This window comes from Thermobia domestica, unplaced genomic scaffold (genome assembly GCF_964235325.1).
Source record: "Thermobia domestica unplaced genomic scaffold, izTheDome1.hap1.1 HAP1_SCAFFOLD_168, whole genome shotgun sequence".
NCBI classification, from domain to species: Eukaryota; Metazoa; Arthropoda; class Insecta; order Zygentoma; family Lepismatidae; genus Thermobia; species Thermobia domestica.
In genome coordinates, this window is record NW_027655907.1 from 38,364 (window position 1) to 58,845 (window position 20,482).

Below are 20,482 nucleotides of genomic sequence, written 5' to 3' on the forward strand. Positions count from 1 at the left end.
ACTGGGAATTCTATATGTAATAAACACGGTCATGTATTTATTTATTTGATTTTATTTTCTTTAGAAGTCCGATAAAAAGTTTTCTCGTTTTGATCGAACCTAGTATGTTCGAAATTAAGAAATGGAAATTATATTCCAATGTAATTAGGCATAAGCTGATAGCTTCATGAACATCCCCACCAGGGGTGAAGGGTTCCCACTCACGACTTATTTCTGTGCATCACCTTTGTTGCAGATTTTTTTTTTCTCAATCAGTTGTAGATTGACGCGCAGCGACAGGATTCGTTGTTATGGCAACAGTGGTTGCTGTAGCAACGGCCCCATAAGCCAGTTTTAGAATGGCGACACGTAACAAGATTGTTGCCATGGTAACGTATGTTTACTGTGGTAACGGATCTGAAAATGCTTATTGAATAATACTAGTTATCATGCCAATCAGTTTGAATTGGTGAACCGCGACAAGAATGGTTGTCATGGCAACGCTTGTTCCCATGGCAACGGATCTCCGTTTAAATGGCGACCGATAGATTTGAAATTTTTTAAGAATGTTAAAGAGTGAGGTTGAAGGCATGTTGAATTGATTACAACATTGAAATTAATACGAGAAATTTTATAGTGAAACAAGTAGAGTCGTTGGCTACTTTGTCATTTTTGTTTCCTTTTCTAAGGGGGAAAAAGAGAAGGAGTGTCAAAATTTTTCTAAAATAGAACTAAACGCTAGAAGGGTGTCAAGGAAGGAAAGAGAATGGGAGTCCTTTAATTTATGAATAATACTTGTCTGGATAGCGAATAAGTATTTTATAGTATATGTGTATTTCTGATATATATATCTTGTCTTTTGTAAAGTGTAAAGTGTCTCAAAACTATGGCAACAAAAAAGGTTGTTGTGTCACAGGACGAGTGTGATGTCACGTGCACTCAATGCATATTAAACGAAAAAGAGAAAAGATCTCGCGCCCCGCGGAGACTTATAAGATATACCGGTTGTGGACTAAAATGGATCCACTTTGCTTGTTCCAATTTGGACGATACTGCTGAAAATGCAGAAAAAGTTCAAACCGGCGAAATAGAAAAATATTGTGAGGACTGTGAAAAGGACCGAGGCCAAATATCTCCAGCGGAGATATCTGACCTCGACGATGAGGAAAAGAGTGGAAATCAAAGTGATTCTCGGGATCAGACGGCAAACCCGAAGGAAGGAATGTCATCTGGAGGGTCTGACGCGTCTGTATTAATTCGCCAGATGATGGAAATGATGCATGAAAAATTTTCTAACATGGAAGTTAAAATAGAACAGAACGGTGCAGAAATGAGGCGTGAGAATGCAGAAATGAGGCGTGAGAATGCAGAAATGAGACGTGAAATAAATGAGAAGTTTGATACCTCGAAACGAGAGACCGACGCTCGATTCGAGGTATTAAACAATAAAATTGACCAGATCTGTTTGGACTTTGCTTCTTCGATGAGCAAATTGAAAGAGCAAACATCTACTGAACTGGAGCAGGTTAGATACCGGGCCCAACAGTCCACCGAGCAGCTCAGAGACGAAACAAATGAGAAATTCAACGAAATAGATATAAGGTTTGAGAGTACAAACAAAAGATTTGGTGACATCGAACAAAAAGTTGAACAGCAGCAGGCTGAAATAAGTAGATTGAATGTTGTAGTATCCGACCTATCAATAGAATCTAAACTAGAGTCGGTTGACCAAAGAATTAGTCGAATTCAAACCGAAGTAGACAGTATTAAGGGGAATATTACTAAATTGCAAATCGCCAAGCCTGATATCTCCTATCCTTTTCCTGATGGCGATTCTCCAGGGAAAATTCTCCCAGAAAGAAGTAACGTCCTCCCGGGTAAGAGTCAAGTGTTGCCTGATGCACGGGACACAGCAATGTATTGCCCCCCGCATCAGCCAACCTCAAAATCATGGTTGAGTAATTTTGATGTACCGATGCAGTCGAGTGTTGTGACTACAACAGTCACTAGCGTAAATGCTCACTCTACCTTTGGAATGGTACAATCGTACAGCGTGCTGCCAGGAGGGGAAAGGAGATGTGCCGGACCGTCGGTTACTACCGTGGTGGGTCCTAAGTTTGAACCTTACATGGTCAACACAAATTACAAAACCTCTCTTGGTCATATGGGAGCGTTCAGTTCAGTGACCACTCCGTCGGTGGCAAATCCGGTTACAACCCCAACTGCTCAGGATAACGCGTTGATTCCACTGGATTATTTTCCTGCCCCGTATAGTATGAGCTCTAAAGTTTCCCTCCGGGATATTGAACGTTTCCCCACTTTCGATGGGAACATTACTAACGGGTTACCTAGAGTTTTTCTGCGAAGATTGCAGCAATATTTAGACATGTACAAACTTACTGATGGAGAACGCCTACAAATAGTTGAAAAATGTTTGATCGCCGCTTCGGGCGCATGGTTTGCTTCGGTTAAATACCAAATCCGGACGTTCGGTGATTTTTTGATTCTTTTCAAAGAAGAATATTGTAATGAGCACATCGAACGACTCCAAAAAAGAAACTTACAATCACTCCGGTATGATCGCTCCAAGTATGGGTCCCTCTTGGACTATGCTTGGAAAATCATTGAACTATATTATCAGATAGCTGAACATCCCTCTCAGGCCGAACTGGTAGATATTATAGTTAACGCTCTTCCACCCGATGAGTCCCGGGCCATAGCGTCCCACTTGTGCCAAACGGTGCGAGAAGTCACCTCACGTTTAGCTGCCTTGTGCGGCAAGGAAGTTGGTGGTCCACCAAAACGATACTTCGCCCGACAGGCAAAAATTCTAAAACCGATGAAGACGAAGGTAACGGCAAGTTGCCAGACAGATTTCCTGAGTTATACCCAAGCTGGATCTCGTTATCCTAGTGGGTATGGCTCAGAAAACAACAATAATGGCCGGCGACTATTTAGGAATCGGCCATGTTCAACAATCGCCGGAGTTATCGTCCCTATGACCGTACCAACATGGCATCGAACCCGGATAGGGGCGATAACACCAGGAGGAATTTTAACAGGGCGTACGGAAGAAGGGAGAACGGTAATAGTCAGAATGATAGTAACAATAATGTAAATCGACCCCAGAATTCAGTCCCTTCGCAAGTGCGTGGTAACGGTGAGCCTAGAACAATATTAAATGGAAGTGATCGTCGGGAAACTGCATCCTAATGTCATCAGATATACTAGTCGACGGCTGAAGCCTTACGAATTGTATCTGTCGATTTCTCAGTTAGAACTTCTGTCCGTTCTATTGCTATATGAACACTACTGAAAAAAAAAAAAAGTATCGGAACTCACAATTTTCGAAATTTAAAGATTTTCAATTGTACAGAAGATAAACGTAGTGAATTACTTGCGCAATACCCCAAGTAGATATAATATACTGTCCTAGAGTGACTGGTAACGTTTGAATGGGATGAATGAGTGTGTTAACTTAACAAGCATCATTAGTTGGTATTCCCAATTAGCAAAATTTTGTTATTCTAACAAAATTTTGTTAATGGGCCGGGGAAAACTGTAATATACCATTACAGTTGAAAGTAATGGCAATTTTTTTTTACGCACCCTGTACCTAGCAATTTTTTTTAATTCAATTTCGGTTTAGTTACACAATTTACTTACTCTCTTTACTTCGAATTAAATATAATAAACCCAAAGGTTTTGTTAGTAACCATATTCCCACTGTATAATATATTTATTTATATTTTGATTGAGTGTAAATCCCATTTACGGATATATAACTTGAATAGTTACAAGGTTTACCATTCTGACGTCATACCGGAACATAGTTCCGTTATTGGATATAAATTTCCTTAATTTCAGACCAATGTAGATTTTGGCCAGGTACCTAATCTTTCCCTCACCCCCTCTCACTAGTCCATAGTCACTTTCAGATCCGGTTATATCTGGATTTGCCAAATTTCCATTCGCTTTGTAATTTCCGCGGCTAAAGTTTTCTTTCTGATTGGAGGAATTCTCTTACCTCTGGCTTTTTCGGCGCAATGTTATCAGAACAATCGACGACACCCTACAAGAAGCAGCTTGTGAATTTTGTGCTACATATTTTTCGGGAAGAATTCCAATTTACAAGGACAACTAAGGTAACATATAATGTAATCCAATAGTTAAAGATTTACAACAGAATAGGAGCCCGAAAAATCCGCAAATTTTGGTAAAGAAGCTGCAATTCAGTGAAATAACAAATTCCAGTTCTGTTTACTAGGAAGCCATGTTTGCTGCCTATCGAGAATAGACAACAGTGAAAGAGTGACTTTACTTTTTTTTTATTTCAAACTCAAGTAGGGATTAGGGAAATTACGACCTGTTTGGTGCATGTTGTTCGTGTATTAATTAAATGTGACTTTCTATTATTTATTCAGTAATCGCATGTACGTAGGTTTGATGGTTGTAAAGTGAATAATAATAATGGCAGCTTAAGTTAGCTTAAAAGGGCTCCTATCCCCTTTTCCAAATTGAACCAGTTTCTAGCGGGGGAATGGGTTAGTTATTGTTCGTTTTAGGGCCTTTTCCCCTTTCAGGGGAAGGGTCCCTCCATAAACCTCGTTAAGGTGCCCCCCGGGCATCAATTTTTGGCAATCATTATGTAAACAATTGGTCAGGTCAATTAGACCTAGTGTTACCTTTCTCATTTTTGACCCCCTTTAAATTAAATAGAGCCGACTGTATATATATCGACGAGGGAGTAATGTATTTTAAATCTAATGTGTTAGGTTATTTTCGTCAACGTGCATGTAACTAAATGGTGCATGTTTAGTTTAGTTAGTTGTCTTTATGTATAGTACTAACAGTGGTGTATGTAGTTAGTAGTTTTGTGTGAGTGTGTGAATTTTCGATTTGGACAGTGTATAAATATGCTTTAATTTAGTACCATTTTTCTAACATAAATAAACCAGAGTAAATATTAAATTTCTGATTAATGAGTACAAGTATACATTTCAGTACACGGTAAATTATGCCTCCACTACAGCGCCATAGCGTCAGTTTTCGGTAGTCAATTGTTTGTTGACAGTACGACATCGCATGACTTAGTGATTTAGATTGTTTGATTTTGGACAGTTATTCTCAAATTACTTCCCGTGGACATGGTTTTCGGTTCGGATGAGTATACCTTCATATAAGATAGCATGAGATCTTACTGTACTGAAAATTTCAGTTTGCTAGGTCCAATAGAAAATGAATAATCCGCCGAAATAAAGAATACCTATTTTCTTAATAGAAGTAAAGTCCATATGCTGTTACTGTTTGGTTCAAAATGTAGTATTAAATTCTTTTTTCCCGTGGCTGTCGAAAATTCCATTGTTGCTTCAGTTTTATCAACAAATCAGAAATAGATTAATCATTGACAATTTAACTTTCCGTAAATACATGTATGATTTTTTTTTAAACCTGCAAAGTAAATACAATTTGGGTGCTTCGAAATAAAGAGTACGTGGTTCGATGAATGTGATCGTGTGGTGGTTTGAGCGTGATAGATTGTGATAGTTATATATATATATATTTATTACTGCGTAATGTAAATATGTGTATGGCCTGCGTGAAAATGTACGAAATAGGGTGTTTATAAAATATTATTTCGTGCGGAAATTAGTAGATAATGAATGAATGTAATGAAATGTTAATAATATGATATATAATATGAATAAGATGATGACCCTTATAGTTAAATGGATAGGCCTAGTAAATTTTATATAGTGAAAATATGAATATGTTTACGAAAAAAAAAAAAAAAATCTCTCGCGTTTTGACTTCCACACCAGTGCATTCATCCAACCGAGTTTGCTACTTGAATGTAAATTATAATTGGGAATTGTGTGTTACTTTGCATTTATGTACCTCATAATAACAGCCCCAGATCTTAAGCCTTTCAATAGATAGAGTAGTATCATGTGGGAATTACTTCTAAAGGATGACAGAAATGATAATTAAGAAAATCAACTGCTATATCCTGTGATCATCGAAAAGTACAGGTTTCGGTCAGTTGTACCTTTAACATTCATAGCCTCTCCGAGATTTTTTTTTCCGTTGCTTACCTTATTTATTTATTGTGCAGTGTTCATATAACTCAGTTCGGACTATCCGATTAAATCAACTGCTACTAAATGTAGCGTACCCGGACGTCGACCCCTAGTCCCCTTAAGTATTTTCATGTCTTTTCTTAGTCTAATTAGATGAGGGAAATTAACGACGTCCCAGACGGTGGCATGTCTGCGCTGGGTAGCCATCGGTGATGTTTCGGTAATTGAAATCACCGATCCAAAATTCAGTTTATTTATTTAATTTTTTTTAATTTTGGCAAATCACTAATTAGGGATACCTTAGCTATTACTCTAATTTCATCCCTATTCTGGAATCTTCTAGTTTCCAAGAGGTCGGATGATTTTTTTTTCTTGAAATTCTAAATTAGCGCCTTCTCTAACCTTCCGGACGATTTCCGGGAACCTGCTGGTTTGGGCCGGATACGGGGATCGGATTTCAATCTTACAACCAAATTCTTGTGGGATTGGGATCTGATGGACACAGAACTTGCATCCTTGGCAGCAGGGCGTTCCTTGAGTCTACGTATTTGAGTAGACCACCCTTTTGGCATGTTAAGAATATTTTGGCTATGGATTTGTTGAGATAGAAATTCGACTTTTGTCTTTGTAGCGTTAGTTATTTCTCACTTAAGTCTTTGGCGCCACTATTCTTCGTCTTCCTTCTTCTCTATCTCTCTCTGTCTTCATTACTTCGAGATTTTTTTTTTTTTAATTTTTCAACCTTGCCCCCCCCCCCCCCGATTTCTGAAACTCATAAAAATGTACAATATTCATATCACTTATTTCGATCGTATGTACTAACTGAGACATCGAGGGATGCAATTCGTGGAGGTATTGCAGCACATCTCGGGACCATTTCCGCGATATTCAATCCACCACGGGAGAAATTGACGGGAAGGTACACTATGCTTTTAGATTCCTAGAGACCTTTGTTATTCATTGATCATACAACTTATATCAAATGGATTACTGATTTCTGGTTTTTATTTCTATTGATTGGTCATATAGTGTGTATGTATTAATAGTTTGGGCCCACTAGTTTCGAATAACATTGATTTTTTTTTGTTGTATATACATCTATATATATGTACTTACATAGTTTTAAAAGTTACGTGCCTGCTCTATTTGTTGCATTTTCCACTTCTTATGTCAACTTATTAAATAACACCAACATTTTTTTTTTCATATACGCGGATCTTTAGTAAATTGAAAATGATTATTGATTATCGGGTTTATACATATAAAATATAATGTTGCAACCTTATGAAGGAAAAAGGTGAATTTTGATAGTCAGGGTTTTGTTTTGTCTTTGAGCCAAATAAATATAAATATTTATAAAATATGAATACTTGTCGAATATGAACGGTTATGTAGAAGTTAAACGTCGACGAAATATTAAGATAGATATTAAAGTGAAATTTATTGTATTGATTAATATGAATATATATATATATATATATATATATATATATATGCGAGTATGTATGTAATGGGCTCGATATTTACCCTGGTCTTGTTAGGTTGCCATAGATTTTTGACACTCGGTATTAATTAACTATTTGTGATATATAGTATTCCCGCGTAAATTGTCATAAATTACTTTTGTTGAGTTGTTATTAATTTTTGTAACTATTAAAGTGGAATATAATGTTAACTACTGCATGTGAATAAAACAAGTAGCGGGTCGTAAGATAAATAAGAATAACCCTAATCCTTACCCAAATTTACTTTGCGAGTGAAATTAGCAACCTACGAAACAGTGCGCCCCTCCAACGACTTTTTCCATCAGTAAAACATGGAACAAATCCTTCCCCTACGATCGGACACCAAACTATTCAGTATCTAGAATTTTTGACTACAAGATCTATACTAGGGAAAAATTTAGTGATCTTAAATTCAACGAACTGAAATCTGTTCAATAAGTTAATGCGAATACCGGAATATGGAAATATGTTCCCAATATCTGTGACTGGATTTGATAAGTTTTCCTTAATATTGACAAACTTTGAAATTTTAGATAAAGTGCGTCGAGTGACGAAATGAGAAATATAGATATACATATATGTGATATGAAGCAATTAGTTGTCTATAGTTAAGACAAAAACAATTGAATACTCTCACGGACACAAACCACAGTGCATAAAGAGAGTTGAAAAGAAAGAAAAAAAAAAGAGCTATTATCGACGTGAGAACAAAGACTCATAAAACAGTCGATACGTCTCCTATTGAGACAAAGACTCAATAAAATATTACTAAAGTTTTTTTTAAATGATTAACCAATTATTTTTTTCTTTTCCTGCAATGATATGTATTCATTGCACTGAGTTTTAAATATATATTGACCCTTGAATTTTTTTTCTTGTCTCGTCTTTGGTTTAATTCTTTTTCATGTAATCCAACTTTTAATATATATATATAAAAAGAGAAATGTGTTATTTGATCTTGTTGAAAGTAGCGAATTTCTGTGCATGTTTATGAAACATTCTTTTCATGTATTAAATTTTTTTCTCTGTTATGTCAAACTACACCTTCTTCTATTGAAATGTAATAAATGTCTATAGCATTGTAGTTAGGTTAGTTTAATTCAACCAAATACAACCCGAAGTATACATTGTCCTGTATGAATGTGTGTGTGAGTGAAATGTAGGTTTAGTATTAAGTGTACCAATTATCTTGTCATACATATGTGACTTATTATAATTATTGGTAGTTATCAATTGAACTCATTGAATGTTAATACTAACTTAAGTTGGCTCTATGAAGGAGGTAAAAAGGACTGAAGTAGCCTGAACGAATGATCATCATGAGAGAACTGTGAAAGTCAAAATCTTCGTCACATATGTGATACTCTGATTTTTTTTTTTCTTTCTGTGGTCGTTTCTAACATGCCATCAACTTCGTCGTTCATTTTTCAAATATTGAATATTAGTCTAGAACTTCTGGAAATATTTAAAAAAAAAAAAAGGTAAAATTAAACTTTCTCATCTATCTCCGAGCTAGATTGGGATAATTTGGTAGTTGGGGTCAAATGGATCTAGGTCGGGGATGTATGAGTTAACATGTGTCTACCGTTGATCACGTTAATACCAGATATTCAACTAATAGCTATTGGAAATGATCACAATTAGATAATTATTCGCTTTCCTTTACCATATTCCTTAAAATATCTAGTAACAGTTTTCCCTTTATCACCTTCTTACTTTACATCTTTCCTCTTCTATCTTCTTTTCTTTTCTTCATCTTCTTCTTCTATTTTTTAATAAAACTGGAAGGGGGGTCGTGACTGGGAATTCTATATGTAATAAACACGGTCATGTATTTATTTATTTGATTTTATTTTCTTTAGAAGTCCGATAAAAAGTTTTCTCGTTTTGATCGAACCTAGTATGTTCGAAATTAAGAAATGGAAATTATATTCCAATGTAATTAGGCATAAGCTGATAGCTTCATGAACATCCCCACCAGGGGTGAAGGGTTCCCACTCACGACTTATTTCTGTGCATCACCTTTGTTGCAGATTTTTTTTTTCTCAATCAGTTGTAGATTGACGCGCAGCGACAGGATTCGTTGTTATGGCAACAGTGGTTGCTGTAGCAACGGCCCCATAAGCCAGTTTTAGTTTTATACATCATATGAAAAGATGCGGAAATATATTGAAACAGGCTGAGATCACGGTATTTAAAATACTACTACTACTACTACTACTACTACTACTACTACTACTACTACTACTAATAATAATAATAATAATAATAATAATAATAATAATAATAATAATAATAATAATAATAATAATAATAATAGGAGGTTCTGAAAAGGCAGCATTGCGGTTGCATATTCACTCAGTCCACAATCGTTCTATGGAACAAATGCCAGACTAGACACAGAGTACATGAATACTTTTATAATGATCTATAGGGTAAACCAGCATGCAACCACAAGACTGGAAGTTTTCTTGTTCTGCTGGTGCTTTTTCAGTTCTTTCTGTAGTTGTGTTGTAGTTTTTATTTACTTTAATTGTATTTACAACCTTTGTTTCGCTTGGGAATTCCTACTTTTTCGATTATGATGGAGATTTAAACCCTTGTTTTCTTATTATGAAGGTTATCCATACTCTACATACTGAGTTGCATAATTAACAGGATAAACAATAGGCAACTACCCTAGATTTATGATTTCTTCATATCTCTATTTTGTTCATTTTCACCATGTTGATTTTTTAAATTATGATTTCATATATGCTAAGACATATTCTCTATCGAAACGAATCAAAGGACCCCTTTGTTTAAATTTCTGCTGTAGAAGATAACAAATTAATATACACACATACATCTGTGAAACTTATTTTCCGCGTTGCCATATTTAGGTCATTCAAACAAGATCCGAAATTCCCTTGCTGAGAATTTATGTAAATAGCAAGCAGCTATGTTTGTAGTGCTCACAGTCATTTTGATTATTTCATTCCTCATTATATATTAAAGTGATGTAAAAAAAAATAGAAAAACTGAAGTAAAATAAAAATCTAAATAGAGGAAAATAAACAAGAATACACAACGCCTTGCCACTCACTCACTCACTGTACCTAGATTGAAGAAATCTATCAGCAAGGCGACTCCGGCATTACCGGGAAAAGTATTGGGATGCTTTACTTGGGATGCCTCTCGTAAGCCTCTGTAAAATCATGATACCCTTTCCCCGTAATATCTATATTATGTTCCTTACTGCAAACTTTTTTTCATGCTTACACTGTTCGTTTCATGCAAAAGGTTTATGACAGAGAAATAAATGTGGAAAACTTAGTAAATAAAAAAATAACTAAAAATCAATGGTAAAATGGAAAAACATCCCTAAGAGCAAGGAATCGTGAAATAATATTTATAAAGTATTGAAATTTCATTTGTTTCTGGATGTCAAATATTTATTGAATATTGAAAACCGGCCTATTTTTGATCACAGATTGAACATTTATTAAATATTGAAATTATGTTATTATAAATGACACTTTTCTCTTTGGATTTTAACCGCTTCAGCAGACAAAGCTCAGGCCAGGAAGTTGACCATAAAATCGCAATGAAACTGGATTTTTTTTTTTTTTTTTTTTTTTTGTGCGAAGGGAACATGTGTAGCGTTGTTCTTTCCTGTACCTCTGCACAAGAAACAGAGCAGGCTTTCTTCTAAATTGAATAGAACAGCGGTACTTCAAATATTGCGAATGGACGTTTCTAACTGCTCTTTCACTTTCTCGAATGATTACCGACGAACTGTACATATCCCTACGCAAGTTTTGTGTGTGTGCATAAGTCACTACTCTGAAATCTTTCGGGCTGTTTATCACAATGGAAACAGGGAACGCGGCGTATAATGTGTAGTACTGTATGTTGTATGTATTATTGTAAGTGACCTGCTAGGAGTAAGATTGTAATTCCTGGAATAAACTAGACGATGGAATATGACAGCTATTGTCACGGTCGAGATGTAAGAGTATAAAAATAGTTCGTGCCGGCAGGGTCAGAAACAAGAGATTGTCTTTTTTTTCCCCACCTATCCCAGTTGGGGAAGGAGGTGTTTGGAATCTTGGCTAAGATAATTGCCGCTAGTCTAAATTGTGAATCTGCTAGTACAAACAATGTACTGGAAAAGGAAAAGGTATTGTGGTTATGAAATTTCATCCCTTCACTTCAGCTGTTGCTTCTGGCAATGAGATAATATCGAGTTCGCAGAAGGAAGTCTGCAAATGGGGACAGCTCTTCAATCTTCTCTTTCGTGGTCAATAAACCCCCACCCCATTTGCAGTGACCTTCACAAAAGAGTATTTCTGCTTCAGAAGAAAAATAATATCCATTCATCTGTGAAAGCTTTCAGGAATGTTTCGGAGCTTATTTGGTTGTTTCATATGAACATACGTATTTCGCGAAAAATTCACACAGCCAGGAGTGGAAGCGGAAACTATTGAAAGCCCTGTTTTTGGCGGGAGGTGTTTCCAACCTCCACAGAATGTATACTAACAAAAATTATATTACTTGTGCTCATAAAAGAATGCCAAGTTGAACTTTTGATTTTATGTTTAGCGTCCCTTTGAGCAGCGAGGCTACATGAGACGTAGATATACAACTCCTGAAATCCGAAGATTATCGTTCAATGCACTCCCACTGGAAATCGAACACGGGATCCCGTTCACCAAAGTCGCGCATAATAGCCATTAGACCAGCAGGGAGGGTCACCCCAAATAGAACGTGGATAGCAAACAAAACAATTCATTTCCCATCTTCACAATGATTGGTAGGGTGAAATTAAAACTTACAAACATTATTTTAAAAAGAATGTGGTTAGTTGAATATATAGACAAAATATTCGTCGGCTTCACCCCTAGATCTCCCAGTTTGCTCGGTTTACGGCCTCTCAGTTCATGAACCTAGAACCATATTTAATTTCATTTGGGGCTTCGCCCACAGCCTCCCTTATCCCTTTTGATCGGCCAACGGCCTTGCATCTGATAAACTTGCAAACACACCGAATTTCATTTCAGATCCGGAAAATCGCTCCGTGTACGGCCTCGCATCTTATTAGGCGTTTACTCGACCTATGGCATCGTACCTCATAATCCTGCAAGCATATTGAATTTCAGTTGAAGTTGCCAAAGGATTAGCTCCAACCCAGGTTTGCAGGTTGAGTCAGGTTCAGTACGTGGGGGCTTCGCCCTCAGATCCAGGGGCGTAAATAAGGGCCCCGTAGACCCTGCATTGCGGGGGGCCTCAAGCCATCAGGGGCCCCAAAATCGTGAAGTGGGAAGTAGGGAAGGGGGCTCACTCCACGCTGTCTGCGGGAGGGCCCCCAAGCCTTTAGTTACGCTACTGCTCAGATCCTCTACATTTGCTCTTCATATCATACACCTGCACATTTCCCGAATTTTTGTTCAAATTCCAAGTTTCATGTCTCTAACATGCCGGGGTTCCGAGATTTGAACATCTTTTCTTCCCGCCTCTTTTCTTTCCTTCTAGGATATACATAAAAACGCTTAATAAGTATCTAATAATCTCCATTGAAAAGTCTAAATACCACATCCATGTTCCTAACCTTCAAAGATTCCAAGATATCGACATCTTATTATAAGAATTACAATGTAGCTCTTTTCTTCTACTTTCACTAAAATATAAAAAAATGCCGAAACATGTGTTAATTTATTTTAAATGGGAAATCCCAATATCAAATTTCAAGTCTCTAACCCGGAGTGAACATCTTACTATAGTAATTATAATCCACGTCCATTTTTCTTGCCGCCCTTTTTCTTCCCTTCTGGGCCATATTTTAAAAAAAAGCACTGAAATACGTGCTACATTATTTTAAATTAAAAGTCCAAATACGAAATTCTATGTTTCTAACCGTCAGAGTTTCCGAGATATTGGCAAGATACGAATTGCAACTCCCATTGCATTTTCCTTTTCTCCCCTTCCTATTTTCCTTTCCCTTTCGCCATTTTCCTTTTCTTCCCCCCTCTTCGTCCCATCTAATTAAAACGTCACAAAACGCTAAAAACATGTCAAATGATTTTCAATGAGAAATGCAAATATCAAATTTAAAGTATCTAACGTCACGAGATTCGGAAATATTTCCATTTTATTAAAATATTTCAGACACCATTTTCCCTCCATCCCTGTCGCATTTCCAAAAATCATTCCTTAGTAGTACTCTACGTCACAAATCCTATGTATTGTCCTAATTTTTTTATTTTGACTTCTATATGGCTTAGTTTTTAATTCCTTCCTATATAAGTCATTAAATTTGTATAACTATACTCACCACTCCAGAAGCTGCATTGTATCCATGTCCATAACTTCTTTTGCTCCACCCTCCGTCCACGTATACAGTTATCCATGGTATACCATCTGGATCTACATGGCCCTTTCCAATCGCTAATCTTCTTTCTTCCTCTCCAGCTTCTTTCATCTGACTCCAAAGAGAATCTGTCCACACCTACAAAAGATATACATTGTTTTAGAAAACATGACATATCGTTATTTTGTTCTAATTTTGATTCATTACAAATCTCATTACCCATTTACTTTCTACTTTGAGTGATATCCATAACGAACAAGATAAATTTCCCTAGTCATCGAGAATGTGACTCAGTTTCTCTATGATTGTGCAAAAACTATACGGATAAATAGTTATTATTTGTCTCTGCATGCTTTGTCTGGTATGCATTGCAAAGACTAGCAGCGTTCAGAAAATATCAGTTTGAATTTTACTTTGTATAAATGTAGATAGCGACTGAGGCTTCACCTCTTGAATCCCACATATGCTCACTCTCCGATCTCGCATCTCATAAACATAAAATCATCAATGTTTGGTTAGCCTACGGCCCCGCACCCCTGCAAGAGTGCTGAATTAAATCGAAATACCGGAGGATTTGTTGCAGAACGGTTTCTAAAACTATTTCCTTGTGGCCAAATAGCGTTCTCGCTTGCTGTGTGGGAGATTCGGGTAATATTTCGTGAAAGATCAATGGTTTGGATTTCACGTTAATTTACAGATTAAAGTCTCGTATGGCTCCGGTGCGCAACCATCTCATCACACACACCATAAAGTATTCTTGACAACATCAATATGAAAATTCCACGAGAGCAGCAAAACGAGTGTGATCCACAATTCGTTATATGGCGGGTTACGTAAGCTGAGGATCATAGCGGGACCATATATATAAGCGCCGAACTCCTCACATCAAGGTCTCGCTCGCTCAATTTCCTTGTGATTAAAGTTATTTTATCATTTTCTCCAATGGAGTCAGCGATTGAAAATAAGTAGATTTTAACTACGTACGTTAATTGTAATAAAATTTGCTTGTTAATATATTATTGAACCATTTATAACATCTTTTTTCCATTATTTTGAGTTGAAATTGCAAAATTAAAAGTGTGGTGAGTTCAAAAATCTTACTACACCCCACCCTTCAACAGCTGCTCATGTTGACCCCATTTTGTTTAACCCTAATTTATCCTGCATTCGCATTTTGATATGAAATTTATTCACCGATCCTGAAGGAGACGGTGATGATGATAATGAATGAAATGGTTGAATGAAGAAAGTGGACGAAAGAAAAGAACCCCCATGTAAACCCACGCAATGATATCTGTCCGTTTGGCGCGAGATGGGATCAAATCAGGAAACCCACGTACCAGATGAACGCTCTACCATCCACCACGACTCAAATATTCGCAGTTAGGCGGCGAATTCATGCTTTCTTTCAGACTCCCCCGTTCAATATGAAGTGGTGATGAATTTATTTGTCATTAATTTATTTACAATTCAAAATTAGATGCTTGGGAGACCCATTTATATATTTTTTCTTATGAGATCGCGTTAGTTCAGTGGTGGAACGCTCACCTATAGCGGAGGGCGACCCTGCTTCGATCTCGGTCCCACCAATGTGGACTTTATGGTGGACAAACACCGCGTAAGTGTTTCCTTTGGAGTTCTCTAATTTCCTTCCACTTCCTTCATCCCACCATTATCGCTTATTTAATCATTACCGCCTTTCTTAGTCGCGGTGCAGAAAAAAAAAAGATTTTCTCAAAAGCAAAAGTAATTTATTATAAATCCGTCATATTTGATCGCTATCAAAGCTGAAATAACCGATTTATGTGCTTTATGTGTTTTTTCTTTTTCTTTTTTAACGATTAATTTACGTTTTCGAGTTTTCCACATTTTTGGCAATTGAAACTACTACGTTGCCCTTGTAACCAGGTCAGCAACTAGAAGGGGGCAAGGGGCCAGACCTCCCTAAATTTTTCATGGCTCGCAGATCTCAATGCATCGTATACTATATTAACACAAAAAATCATGAATTTATATATTTGTAACAATTATTTTAAGACTTGGGCCCCCCTAACATGTTTATGGCACCCCCAGACTTCTATGGCTGGTTGCGGGCCTGCTTGTAACTAAGATTACTTTCATTGCGCAAGTGCTATTATGATAAAATCTTCTATACAGAACTATATAAATACAACTATTATATTAGCCACTTGTGATATTGTTGATAAGTAGGAAAGTATATTTTTCAGGTTTTTTTTTTTTTTTTTTTTTTTTTTAAAAGATCAAACGGATTTGTCAATTATTACTTACCGGTTCCAGATCTTGTTCAATCTTGTTGAATAGTTTGAAGCTCATACATGGGATATCCATAATACTGAGGAATTCCTCTAGATGAGAATACCCACTTCCAATGGAAACAGTACCCCAAACAGCTGCAGTATTGATTACAGATCTTTTCGACTGTTGTTCCTCCTCTGTAGAGTGACATACTTCGCGTTTGCACACGCGGCACTTGAAATAGAGGTAAGACACTAGTCCTGAACGTCTCTCTCTATGAAAATCCATTTTTCCTAAGACACATATCTTTCTGTGGTTTTCTTGGAGCTTTATGGACCACTTGAGAATGTGTCCCAAATTTACAATCCGGTAGCCATTTGGAAAGTCATTGCGACTAACAATCTCTGTTTCGGGCTCCACTACAAGAGATGGTAGAGACTCAGTGTCAGAGCTGAAATAACATATAATAATAATAATAATAATAATAATAATAATAATAATAATAATAATAATAATAATAATAATAATAATAATAATAATAATAATAATAATAAATTATAGAAATGAAAATGAAATTTATAGAAATTTAGTGCTTATATGTTGAACGATATGGCTTATATGAATAGGGTGAATAATTGAAGAACAGATGGTCAAAAATTACTTTTTTCCTGTATGTAGGACTGCGAAATGTGTTTATCTTTTTAAAAATTTGAATTAGATTTTCTTCTCTATGACTATTATATTATCTCCTATTGTCGCTCGAAAATTAAAACCAAAAAAGTAACTTTGATATGAAGTTCAAATGTGAAACTGGTTTTGTTCTTTGGTTTGCAATTTAGATAGATTAAAACAGTGCAATTTTAGACTCGGTTTCATTACTTTTCGGGGAATAACCAAGAGTAGAAAATCATATGGAGCAAAAGCCACGACGAAAAAAAAAAAAAAAAAAGTTGAGGGCGAAAATCACGCTGCCGGAATCTGATGTAAACAAACAACTGAATGTTGTTGTAGAAGGCTGAGTCCCCTTCAGATGTGAGTTGACCAAGGATTTCTAAAAATTATTTAGTAGGAATAATCTGTAAATTAAGCATGATTTTTTAAATAGCTTTCCACTAATAAATTACGTATAGATTTAAAGTTTGAATTTCAGACTTTTTTTTTAAAGTAACATTTCAATACATAAAGAAAATATGTATTGTTGAAATTAAATGAGAGAAATAAATCACACGAAAAAAAAAGCCTTTTAAGTTAGTGAACAATGTATATATATATATATATATATATATATATATACAAGGGCGGATCCAAAGGGGGGCTAAGGGGCTATAGCCCCCTCCCCTTGACGCTCAGGTTTACATTGGATAAAATGGGCTTCAATTCTGCTTTACACTGGATAAAACGGCAAATTATGGTTTAGCCCCTCCCTTGATCATATCCTGGATCCGCCACTGTATATATATATAATTACTTTTTCCTCTAAACCTTCAGTTACAATGAAGAATTTAGCAGGTGATTTTCCTCGAAGTGTACATATTTTAGCAGTAAACCATTATAAAATGTGTGATAGAATGAGTCGAGTAAAGTACATTTCTTCAAGTCTGAAATATTAATAGTCCTAAAGTAAAATAATCGTTTAATCCTTATTGTAATTCTATATGTTGTCAGTTAAATTAATTCCTATTTTTTATTTTAGCTGTATATTATAACAAGTTTTTGTAAAGCATCTAATTCAGGTGAATTCTAAACAGTATCAAAGAAGATGGCAAGTGTATTAGGGTATATATATTATTGAACCAATAAAAGTAAACACTTAATAAATAAGGTAGAATACATTTCCTAAAATACCTACATATACAAACACATAACATTCAGACATAAGATGCAATATATATATATATATATATATATATATATATATATATATATATATATATATATATATATATATATATATATATATATGTCGCTGGTCTAGTGGCTAGCACGTGCGCTTCTCTGCAAGGGGTCCTGGGTTCGAGTCCCGAAGGGAGAGCATAGAACGATTGTGGTTCGGATTCCATGTTAACCAATAGGTCCATGTTTCATATAGCCTCGCTGCTGACAAGGGACGCTAAACTAATATATATTTATGATCCGAGAGAAAAGTGAAATTTGCCATTGCCATCATAAAAAAGTAATTTAAACAAGAATACTTATGATATCTACAGATCCTAATTTCGATTTTTTCAAACTTGTCAAGATCAACGGGTTGTCAGTGGTCGATTTGGAGGGAATACGGAGAACGTCGTTCTCCATTTACCAGAAAATCAAATATCCGTTCCCCTACTTTATTTCATCTGGAACGCGTTACCCCGGAATCTTACAAAATAATTTTGTTATTCAATGTATTAGAGAATTTTATATTAATACATAGAGAGTGTTCCCCCACTTCTTTAAAGCCAAATCGACTACTGCAGGTCGTAAGATATGCAAGGATCCTAAAAATAGTGATTTTTTTTTAAATGTGGCATATTGTTCCAAGCCCTTCATATATAACATTGCGCATAATACTATTATTATATGTATCGCTGTATAAAATTAAACACGCAAATGATTCACGTAATTGTATTTTTAAAAAATAATACACCTAGCAATATTATAATAATCCACTAAAAGATTAGTGAAACATGTGAAGGGTACAGGGAAAGAACATGGTAAGTACATTTTTTTTCTTCGATTTTGAGATTGCACCCAACCGTAAAAGCAGGGGTGCCCACAAGGGGGGGCTATGACGCAAACTGCGTCATTGAAATATTGTGGGGGGGTTAAAAATCCATATAAATATGTTTGATGGGGGGGGGTAAAATTAATCGAAAAGAAGATTTTTTTCATGGAAGAACACCTACGGATAGACACTTGGGGGGGTGCGTCATGGACATAAGGGGGGGTGGGCACCACTGGTAAAAGTATGCATTGCACACGATGTTTTGGACTACTCAAAGTGGTAAAAAATTTTGATCATTCCTCTGTAAATTGGATGTTAAAAGCAGCTATATGCGTAAAGAACACGCTCAGTCAGACTACAAAAATGAGTTTTGGTATAAAATCAATAAAACTGGATTTACAATGTTCTTTCCCTGCATACATTTAGATAGAATGATAACAAGATAAGAATCATTTTATGTTGGTTCAAAGTAATTAATAATCAGGATGGAAAGTAAAATAAATCTCACCTTTCTTTATCATTTGATTCATCCCTTGCAATTGGAACCTCCATAGAACTTCCACTTGTTTCTTCCAAAGATACACAAACAGAAGTGTCACACTTGGAGCTATCTTCTATTTTACGCCTTTTTATCCAAGATAAACGAATAGCCTTAGAATGCTTATTTCTCTTCCTACTTCTGGAAGGACATCGCCGCGTACGACCCATTTCTAAAACACTAGCTGAATAAAACTGTGCGTTGGTAACTCTGTCAAGACTTATCCAGACTGCAAGAAGTTCCGAAAAAAAACGTCGCCTGAAGTGGGAGGCGCCACCTCACAAACCAAGAGGGTGGCATTTTACATATTACGAAATTGTTTCATGTTTTATTTTGAAATGCATATGTCTATATCCAAAACTGTGGTACCAATCAAAAGACAAATATATAGGGATTTGCCTGATATGCAATATATAGGAATAAATAAAGTATTTTCCACAAAAATAGTGCTCAAAACTGAAAGTTTGCTCCTCATACGGAATTCAGTAGTATCAGCAATGCACTTTTCCATTTTCAATTAATAATAATTTAACATCTGTCACGATATTGACGTGTATTATTATTTTATGTCAATGAGAAATGTGTAAAGAATCATATACTTTTTTACAAAAATATTTCTGACAATTGATTACAGAGAAAAACACGTAATAAAAATGCATAATTAATAATTAATTATGCAGTAATTAATTATCTAATTTTGTATAAAATCACTTTTAATCATACATATAGTCAATGTAATAGTGTTTTCATACAGACAGAACATGAGTAATGCGTTAATATTAGTAAATCTCAAAATGGCAAATGTCCCCTTAAAGGAGCACTCTGATTTACCCAATTAAAAAGATCTTAACGATTTATCCCTTTACAAGCGACGTTTCCTTCATCGCCTTCGTGGCGAAGTAGAAAGAACACTTGCGTAGTAATCATATGGTTGGTGGTTTGAGTCCCCTGCGGGGTAATTTTTTGATACTTTTTAAAGTGTTTTTTAGACTCACCTTAATGTAACTAAATCACACATATAGCCAATTTAACATTTTGGGGGAGTAATTTTGTGGTTCGTTGGCGCTTTGT

At 35.8% G+C, this 20,482-nt stretch overlaps 1 protein-coding gene across 1 annotated transcript; it reads right to left on the reverse strand.

Annotated features, from left to right (window-relative positions):
• Positions 1–13,853: 13,853 nt before the first annotated feature.
• On the reverse strand, positions 13,854–19,710 carry LOC145676494 (uncharacterized). The gene is made up of 3 exons (XM_081747297.1): positions 19,382–19,710; positions 16,203–16,620; positions 13,854–14,051 (listed from the first exon to the last, which is right to left on the reverse strand). Exons 1-3 carry the CDS (start codon positions 19,579–19,581, stop codon positions 13,854–13,856), a joined length of 816 nt encoding a protein of 271 aa, XP_081603423.1. The 5' UTR covers positions 19,582–19,710.
• Between the last annotated feature and the right edge of the window lie 772 nt (positions 19,711–20,482).

Bases quoted from the DNA above. Each gene is read 5' to 3' on its own strand.
- LOC145676494 (XM_081747297.1), bottom strand. From the start codon at position 19,581: ATGGGTCGTACGCGGCGATGTCCTTCCAGAAGTAGGAAGAGAAATAAG. The intron at 16,621-19,381 runs GTGAGATTTATT...ATGTTATTTCAG, and splicing joins GAATCAAATGATAAAGAAAG to CTCTGACACTGAGTCTCTAC. The intron at 14,052-16,202 runs GTAAGTAATAAT...TATCTTTTGTAG, and splicing joins TTGAACAAGATCTGGAACCG to GTGTGGACAGATTCTCTTTG.